The 9790-nt window shown below is 36.9% G+C and overlaps 2 protein-coding genes across 2 annotated transcripts; both read right to left on the bottom strand.

Annotated features, from left to right (window-relative positions):
- Window positions 1-1558: 1558 nt before the first annotated feature.
- Window positions 1559-2784, bottom strand: LOC137090728 (antimicrobial peptide NK-lysin-like). The gene is made up of 4 exons (XM_067454682.1): window positions 2677-2784; window positions 2423-2487; window positions 2092-2187; window positions 1559-1986 (listed from the first exon to the last, which is right to left on the bottom strand). Exons 1-4 carry the CDS (start codon window positions 2717-2719, stop codon window positions 1801-1803), a joined length of 390 nt encoding a protein of 129 aa, XP_067310783.1. The 5' UTR covers window positions 2720-2784; the 3' UTR covers window positions 1559-1800.
- Window positions 2785-6637: 3853 nt separating this feature from the next.
- LOC137090729 (antimicrobial peptide NK-lysin-like) lies at window positions 6638-8287 on the bottom strand. The gene is made up of 4 exons (XM_067454683.1): window positions 8164-8287; window positions 7908-7972; window positions 7571-7666; window positions 6638-7465 (listed from the first exon to the last, which is right to left on the bottom strand). The coding sequence occupies exons 1-4, from the start codon at window positions 8204-8206 to the stop codon at window positions 7280-7282; spliced, it is 390 nt and encodes a 129-aa protein (XP_067310784.1). The 5' UTR covers window positions 8207-8287; the 3' UTR covers window positions 6638-7279.
- Window positions 8288-9790: the final 1503 nt, after the last annotated feature.

Below are 9790 nucleotides of genomic sequence, written 5' to 3'. Positions count from 1 at the left end.
CTAATGCATTCTTAAATTATAGCATTAGCATTTTAAACCATAATACTGCATTGAAGTCAATGGGAATTTCATGTTTTGTTTTATTATAGCGCCACCAAGAGGCACAATCCCACCAATTTTTTTATGTGTCCTCATAGTGAGCCCATACATATGTGTGTCAAGTTTGGTGAAAATATCTCATTTTGTTTTGGAGTTATAGACATTTATATGAAAAAACACGTAAAAAAGGACTGACACCTGACTTTGATTGGATTTTACTACCCCTTACTATCAATATTTTGAGATTTGGGCATTAGCGTATAGCTATCGACCTATGTTTCCGAACTTCTGAGGCTGGTTTCGTCTCGATCGGACAAGCGGTTTCGAAGATATCAGCAAATGTTTTTTAAGCACTAAATTACAACTCTGCGCAAACCATATGCCGAAACCTGGCAAGTCTGGTATCGTTGGAGTCGGCAAGGATTCAGGAGACCAAAAAACACACTCCCATCAAAATATGTCAACCACACCCAAAGTTATAAGCGTTTGAAAAAAAAAATTCTCCACTAGGTGGCGCTGTTTCGAAACTTCTCAGGCTACTTCAGGGCATCGTGGTGATGACCCATACCAAGTTTCATAACAATCTGTTCATGCGTTCATAAAATACAGCATTTTTGCACATAATTCAAAATGGCCGACATCCAAAATGGCCGACATGGTAAAATTGGATATCAGTCGACTCGGCATGACGCCCTGAATCTAATGAGACCAATTTTATGATTTTTGGATAAACGGTTCAGAAGTTATAAGCCAAAATAGGCATTTTTCGTATCTCCGGACAGGTAGGTGGCGCTGCGCCGAAACGCTGCATGTTGCTTCAAGTCATGCTTGTGATGACATGTACCAAGGTTGGTTTGAATACGATAAAGCGTTGCGGAGATATAGCCTTTAGTGTGTTTTTGCAACCTCCACGTAAAATTTGTTTGTGCGTTTATTGAAAACGATTGGACGAATCAACTTGAATTCCATAACTTTTTGTCAACATGCTCTGAAGATGATCTGTTTCAATTTTCGTGAAAATCGGAGCAACGGCCTAGGAGGAGTTCGAAAAAGTAGGTTTTTCAGAAAATTCAAAATGGCGGGAAAATTTGCATACCGGAAAATGACATCATAGGGTGAAATCGAATCGGCTTGAGCCAAGGAATCCGATGAAAAAAGAATTTTGTTTCTAGCCCTTAGGGGTCAAAAGTTATAAGCATAAATATGAGTGAAACTTTGGACAGGTGGTGGCGCTAGAGGGATTGAGTTAGAGGCACCAAATTTGCTATAGTGACAGCTCAGACTGGCCTCTATGAGTGTGCCAAATTTCACAACTTTTTACCATACGGTTCTATGGGCTGCCAGAGACTCCTATGGCGGAAGAAGAAGAAGAAGAAGAAGCAGAATAATAATAGGAACACTAACGATTTCAATAGGTGCCTCCGCACCTTCGGTGCTTGGCCCCTAATAATCCTTAGAAGAACAATAGGGCTCTTCGCCCTTTCAGGGCTTGGGCCCTAATAAAACCACGTTTTGAGCGGTTTACTCCAATTCTTCAGAAGAGACTCAATCTCTTTAAATGATGAACAGATTAAATATTAGCTTTTTTTCTACATATGAACATAGAGAAGTCAAATATGATAAACTGAAGCTCAAGCATGCCTGACTTTTAATGGAGGGATACAAATCTCTCAGACTTGTGTTTCGAAGAAGGACAAAAGTTGTACAGGTTTGGAACGAAATTGTAGGTAATTGTTGAATGAAATTTCGGTTGCAGATTAATTAACCCTTTTTCTCAAAGACCTTTTTCTTGCAAATATTAATGTTGACACAGATGGTTTCGGCATTGTCAGTAGTTGAAAGTTCTTCGATCAGAGTACTCAAGTTTGTGTTCACAAAATCCTTACACTTTGACTTTAGGAACCCGATCTCATCACAGACCATCGACAGCTTCTTTTTAATGTCATCCTGTAGGAAAGTAACAAGCATACTCTTAGCCATTTGTCTGTAGTCTATAATACTGTAATATCTGTTTTTGAATAATTTGTGTATAAAAAGAATTCTTGTACCAACCGCAGTTGTATTCTTGGGGATATGTTTTTTCAACTTGTTCATGGCCCACTTGCAAGCCCAGCACAGTCCAGGGATCTGTTCTGTTGGTATATCACCCTAACAAAACAACATACTGGATTTTAGAGTCAGTAGTTTAAATATGACTAGAAGTTTAACTAATGTGTTCAATCTGTCGTGACTTGCTGCTTCAAAATAATAATAGTAAAAAATAATAAATAATATATATATATTCAAAACAAATGTGGGGAAATAACTGAACATGTATATACTGTACATACTAATCTAAACACAAAATGGTAAACCATTACAAACAATGTTGTGGACAACTCACAGAGCTTTCTTCAATTTCATTTCCATTAGACTCTTCTTTGTGCATTTCCCAGTGAAGAGAACCAACTGTGAGGAAAAATGCATGATCAATTTAACACTAAACCAAGAACAGAATATGTGGGCACTTAAAATACTGTTAAACGGTGATAACATTATAACTGTATGAACGTAAGCTCTTCTAAACTGGTCTATACTGTTTTTCCAGCTAGGCACACAAAAGAAATATAAATATATTTATATCTGTGTTGATTTTACCTGAGGATATCAGCAGGGTGACCAGGATGATACTTCGCAGCATCTTGTTTGGCAAAAGTCGACTCGGTGAACCTCTCCAATGGTGTGCTGCAGATCTTTGGTGCCACTCGGTTTAAAACACCTTTTTGTTCAACCAGAAACCACAGACATTGCAAAGTGAGACCAGTAACACCCTCAACACGTCAGATTTTAGGGTTAAGGATTTTTTTTTTTTCATTCCAAAAACATGGTACATGAGCTGATGGTACACTTTTTTCATCTTCTTGCATGTGATACTCATTTATCATACATTAAATTAAATTATATTGTTTTGATTATACATACTATAGATAAATATCACACTGCAAATAATTTACTCTACAAATATTCACAGCAATTAACTGGCAAATACTGTCAAGTATCTTACTTAAAAAAAAAAAAAAAAAAAAAAAAAAATATATATATATATATATATATATATATATATATATATATATATATATATATATATATATATATATATATATATATATATATATAATTTTAATTTACAACTAAAATAAAACAGGACATTCCGAATAGTGTATTTTTGTTTATAGTAGTTTTTTTTAACCGTAATTTCCGATTGTTTAACTGTAAACTAGAAACTTGAAAACTGTATTTGATTCTGCTGTTAAAATAAATACAGCTCTTTACAATAATAGTTATTATTATAAATATTACACATTTATAACATATACACAATAATAATAAGGATCTTTCTGTTTGTCCTTCTCTGGTGTCTTTAGACCTGTCTGCCAACCTTTTAGTGACCTCAGCCGGTCTTCAATGTCTCCTTAACATTGCCCTCATGGAGGCCCAGCGACCTTTGACCCATCTCAACCTTCAAGGTATCTTTACCCCAGCTGCTTTTTAGGGATATTCAGGTTTGATTGCCAGCATCTCATCCGCTCAAAGGAATAAATTATCCTTTTATTGTGCATTTTGATTTTGGATCTTACCAGTGGTTTAGTGGTTAAAGATCAGGGGCCGTATTCACAAAACATTTTATCTTACCACTAAGAGTTCTTCTAAATAGCAGTAAAAGTTCTTAGTTTTCTCTTAAAACTATTCACATAGTTGCTGAGAGAAATTTTTACTGAGGAACAGCGAGAAGTCTTAAGGTGTGTTCGACATCGGCTGCGGCTGGATGCATGCGATCGGCGAGAGTAGCCGAGTGCAGGCGGGGAGGAGCTGCAAACGGAGACGTGAAGCTTGCGCTGTGTTTGCAAACTTTATCACAGCTGAAGTTAAATAAATGCAATATTTAATATTTAATTATTTTTTCTTTATTAAAGGGGGGGTGAAACGCTCAGTTTCAGTCAATCTCATGTCAATCTTGAGTACCTATAGAGTAGTATTGCATCCTTCATATCTCCGAAAAGTCTTTAGTTTTATTATATTTATAAAAGAAATATGGGCTGTACTGAGTCTTTCCGGAAAAAAACGAGCGCCTGGAGGCGTATCGTGTGGGCGGAGCTAAAGAATGACGAGAGCGCAAAGCACCGGAGCGCAAAGCGTCCTCAAGCGTGGAGAAACTCATGGCTATCGAGCTCAGCTAATAGATATATGATCCAGAATCATTCGGAGGCAGAAATAAATTGAACAGGAGAAACAGCAACAGCCGGACGTCCGTCTCTGTGTTATGTACTGTATTTAGTGGCCTGTCAACATTTGTGTGTCTTTACTCACAGTTTATGAGGACATGATTTGGTTTATGGACTATTGTATGCGACTAAACCTTAGCAGTAGCAAGCAAAACGGTTTAGCACGTCAGACTAGTGTAACGTTATACATAGAACAATAGAGTCCGTTAGCGCATTTGAATGACGAAGCAAACGATCGTGTCGTTTACTGATGTTTACTCACGTGACGATAGCCCACAGCATAGACCTTTGAAGCAGTTTTACTCAGCGGCTGCTTCCAAAGCAGGACCGAACCTTTATCGCTGGGACTGCTCCGTCAAAAACACACTTCTTTGGTATGATTTGGTAAAGTCCTGAAAGGCAGTGACAGTGGAGATCCACTTTTTAGTCGCGACGCAACTGAAGAGTTATTGTGAAGCTTCCCGTCATTTCTGCGTTCAAATCGGTTCAAATGCAGCGCTGCCTTCCCGGAATGCTGTGCTGAAGCGTTGAAGTCGCTTGATGTCACCCGTAGGAATAAAGTGGATCGCGGCGCCTGGATCGACTGGATATGCACCTGAGAGAGTGTTTATGGGCGTGCATTTCCTCTCTCGCTCTAGGAGAAGAGCCCGTACGGCCCATACAAGGACCTTCCGCTCTAATAACGTCAAGCCGAGCCATACTCGGAAAAAAAACTCTCCGAAACTTGTGAGAAAGGAGTATTTTTAACACAGAAATACTCTATCAAACGTCCAACATTAGTTTTTGAAACTTTGTCGATGTTTAGGATGGGAATCCAAGTCTTTAACAGTGTAAAAAGCTCAGTATGCATGAAACAGCATTTCACCCCCCCTTTAGAGACACATTACTATCACTTTTGCCTCAATATTGTATAGTGTCTTTGGGTGGATTGCTGCAACAGCCATTAGGATTTTTGTGATTTGGTCTTAGTGACTTAGGAGTCCTCTTGACTACTCCTAGCGTTTCATTGATTTAGGAGCTAGTTTTAGTACTAAAATGCTATATGAAATTTAGCCTGACGTCGTCAAACTCAAATCAAGTCCAGACCGAAATGCCCGAGCTCAAATGTTGTGCGGGGCTGAGTTCGGATGGCATCCAGGCTATTATGAAATACTCTTAGAGCAAAAAAGTATATTAGTAATATTAGGACTGACACGCCTATTATTTTTAAGATTTTCTCCTAAATCAGCAAGTTAGGATCTACTTTTAGCCTTAAGATGTTTTGTGAATATGACCCCTGGGCTGATAACGTAAAGGCTGTAGGTTAAAACCCCATAACAGTGATATGTACGCGAGCAAGATGGTTAACCTCGAAGGGGATTTAAAGGTCTTGTCCTTGTAATAGGTTTACTGCAAAATGTGAAAAGGTGAAGTGTGTGTATATATATATTGCTGCATCATATCATATGATAATTCACTCAGAACGATGACGCATTTCTCACACTGCTTCCCATGCATCTTTTTTAGTTAAATTGCGGCATCTAGTCAGATAATAATATTGCATCTTGCAATATCTCAGGGAATACAGTTTGAGAAACTTGTTTACATAAAGTGTGTTCTTTATGTTAACATGTGCTGCGTGTGTCACTATACCATCTTAACAAACCTAAATGATTTCTGTTGTCTGTAAATGTGGCTTTATTGTGTAGTTCACAGTATGTGTACTTTAACATTTAAAGTTCGTTCTTCGTGACAGGCTGTCAGGTGTCAGGACCTCTGGGTGATGTCTGTTTGGACAGTCTGTCTGATCACATCCGAGACCTGCGTTTGTGCTCCCAGAGTCTGAATAAGCTGGACCAGGATGCACTGCAGCAGAGCTGGAGACGGAGATCAGAACATGTGCACGTCTTGACTCGCAACTCCAAATGCATGCTGAGCGTCACTGCAGCCTCGCAATAAACTATTTCAGACTGTAGCCTTTACTCTAAATATAACCTTTGCTAGTATTGTTTCTGTTGCACAAGGTTAACCATTAATGGGTGAATGTTTGAAAACATTTGTCTGTAAATATGCTCTAATTGTAGCATATATGAAGTCATTATGTATTTTTTATTGTAATTATTTGTATGGACACGTATGTTTGTTTATACTTGTGACTCAAACCCATTTTATTCCATTTAGTCTTCCTGCAAATTGTCTTTATTTGTGAAATTCAAGAAATTATGAGTTAAAAATGGGCATGAGATATCAATGTATGTGTTGTGGTGCTGATGGACCAATAAAATACAAACTTAAGCATGCTGTTTGTACGAGTATTGCCAAAAATTGGAAAAGTTATCACAAAACACGAATGCCTTTAACACCCTTTATTTTCCAATTGATCGCTGTGGTGTGTGACAAATGTGCAAAAATATCCTGTGATATACAAAACCACAATAATCACACCATTACCTCTAGTGCACTCTGCAGAATATCATCATTTCCAGATAAAGCAAACACTCAGAAACAAACACAAATTATTTTTGGTGTATCTTTAATTTATCAGCGAAAATATGAATTTTAAACTTTGATTCTTTAAGGCAATTAAAGGGATATATCATCCAAAAATTAGATCATTTCATTATTTACCATCATAATGTTTCAAACCATATTAGACTTCTAAAAGCTTTCTGTCCCTCCATCAAAAGTCTATTTAACCAAAACTGACACGTCAACTTTCATAAAGAGATAAAATAAAATAAAACCACGTTTTGAGCGGTTTACTCCAATTCTTCAGAAGAGACTCAATCTCTTTAAATGATGAACAGATTAAATATTAGCTTTTTTTCTACATATGAACATAGAGAAGTCAAATATGATAAACTGAAGCTCAAGCATGCCTGACTTTTAATGGAGGGATACAAATCTCTCAGACTTGTGTTTCGAAGAAGGACAAAAGTTGTACAGGTTTGGAACGAAATTGTAGGTAATTGTTGAATGAAATTTCAGTTGCAGATTAATTAACCCTTTTTCTCCAAGACCTTTTTCTTGCAAATATTAATGTTGACACAGATGGTTTCGGCATTGTCAGTAGTTGAAAGTTCTTCGATCAGAGTACTCAAGTTTGTGTTCACAAAATCCTTACACTTTGACTTTAGGAACCCGATCTCATCACAGACCATCGACAGCTTCTTTTTAATGTCATCCTGTAGGAAAGTAACAAGCATACTCTTAGCCATTTGTCTGTAGTCTATAATACTGTAATATCTGTTTTTGAATAATTTGTGTATAAAAAGAATTCTTGTACCAACCGCAGTTGTATTCTTGGGGATATGTTTTTTCAACTTGTTCATGGCCCACTTGCAAGCCCAGCACAGTCCAGGGATCTGTTCTGTTGGTATATCACCCTAACAAAACAACATACTGGATTTTAGAGTCAGTAGTTTAAATATGACTAGAAGTTTAACTAATGTGTTCAATCTGTCGTGACTTGCTGCTTCAAAATAATAATAGTAAAAAATAATAAATTATATATATATATATTCATTCAAAACAAATGTGGGGAAATAACTGAACATTTATATACTGTACATACTAATCTAAACACAAAATGGTAAACCATTACAAACAGTGTTGTGGACAACTCACAGAGCTTTCTTCAATTTCATTTCCATTAGACTCTTCTTTGTGCATTTGCCAGTGAAGAGAACCAACTGTGAGGAAAAATGCATGATCAATTTAACACACTAAACCAAGAACAGAATATGTGGGCACTTAAAATACTGTTAAACGGTGATAACATTATAACTGTATGAACGTAAGCTTTTCTAAACTGGTCTATACTGTTTTTCCAGCTAGGCACACAAAAGAAATATAAATATATTTATATCTGTGTTGATTTTACCTGAGGATATCAGCAGGGTGACCAGGATGATACTTTGCAGCATCTTGTTTGGCAAAAGTCTGGACTCGGTGAACCTCTCCAATGGTGTGCTGCAGATCTTTGGTGCCACTCGGTTTAAAACACCTTTTTGTTCAACCAGAAACCACAGAGATTGCAAAGTGAGACCAGTAACACCCTCAACACGTCAAAGGTTTTAGGGTTAAGGATTTTTTTTTTCTCATTCCAGAAAAAACATGGTACATGAGCTGATGGTACACTTTTTTCATCTTCTTGCATGTGATACTCATTTATCATACATTAAATAAATCAAATTGTTTTGATTATACATACTATATCTAAATATCACACTGCAAATAATTTACTCTACAAATATTCACAGCAATTAACTGGCAAATACTGTCAAGTATCTTACTTTAAAAAAAAAAAAAAAAAAAAAAAAATATATATATATATATATATATATATATAATTTTAATTTACAACTAAAATAAAACAGGACATTCCAAATAGTGTATTTTTGTTTATAGTAGTTTTTTTTAACCGTAATTTCCGATTGTTTAACTGTAAACTAGAAACTTGAAAACTGTATTTGATTCTGCTGTTAAAATAAATACAGCTCTTTACAATAATAGTTATTATTATAAATATTACACATTTATAACATATACTCAATAATGATTATTGGTTGTTTTTAGGTGTCTTTCTGTTTGTCCTTCTCTGGTGTCTTTAGACCTGTCTGCCAACCCTTTAGTGACCTCAGCCGGTCTTCAATGTCTCCTTAACGCCCTCATCTAGGCCCAGCGACCTTTGACCCATCTCAAACTTCAAGGTATCTTTACCCCAGCTGCTTTTTAGTGATATTCAGGTTTGATTGCCAGCATCTCATCCGCTCAAAGAAATAAATGATCCTTTTATTGTGCATTTTGATTTGGGATCTTACCAGTGGTTTAGTGGTTAAAGATCAGGGGCCGTATTCACAAAACATTTTATCTTACCACTAAGAGTTCTTCTAAATAGCAGTAAAAGTTCTTAGTTTTCTCTTAAAACTATTCACATAGTTGCTGAGAGAAATTTTTACTAAGGAACAGCGAGAAGTCTTAAGGTGTGTTCGACATCGGCTGCGGCTGGATGCATGCGATCGGCGAGAGTAGCCGAGTGCAGGCGGGGAGGAGCTGCAAACGGAGACGTGAAGCTTGCGCTGTGTTTGCAAACTTCATCACAGCTGAAGTTAAATAAATGCAATATTTAATATTTAATTATTTTTTCTTTATTAAAGGGGGGGTGAAAAGCTCAGTTTCAGTCAATCTCATGTTAATCTTGAGTACCTATAGAGTAGTATTGCATCCTTCATATCTCCGAAAAGTCTTTAGTTTTATTATATTTATAAAAGAAATATGGGCTGTACCGAGTCTTTCTGGAAAAAACCGAGCGCCTGGAGGCGTATCGTGTGGGCGGAGCTAAAGAATGACGAAAGCGCAAAGCACCGGAGCGCAAAGCGTCCTCAAGCGTGGAGAAACTCATGGCTATCGAGCTCAGCTAATAGATATATGATCCAGAATCATTCGGAGGCAGAAATAAATTGAACAGGAGAAACAGCAACAGCCGGACGTCCGTCTCTGTGTTATGT

The sequence above is a fragment of the Pseudorasbora parva genome, chromosome 10, assembly GCF_024679245.1.
Source record: "Pseudorasbora parva isolate DD20220531a chromosome 10, ASM2467924v1, whole genome shotgun sequence".
NCBI classification, from domain to species: domain Eukaryota; kingdom Metazoa; phylum Chordata; class Actinopteri; order Cypriniformes; family Gobionidae; genus Pseudorasbora; species Pseudorasbora parva.
Note: the sequence above shows the minus strand (reverse complement) of the source record. Positions and strands in the feature narration are given on the sequence as shown.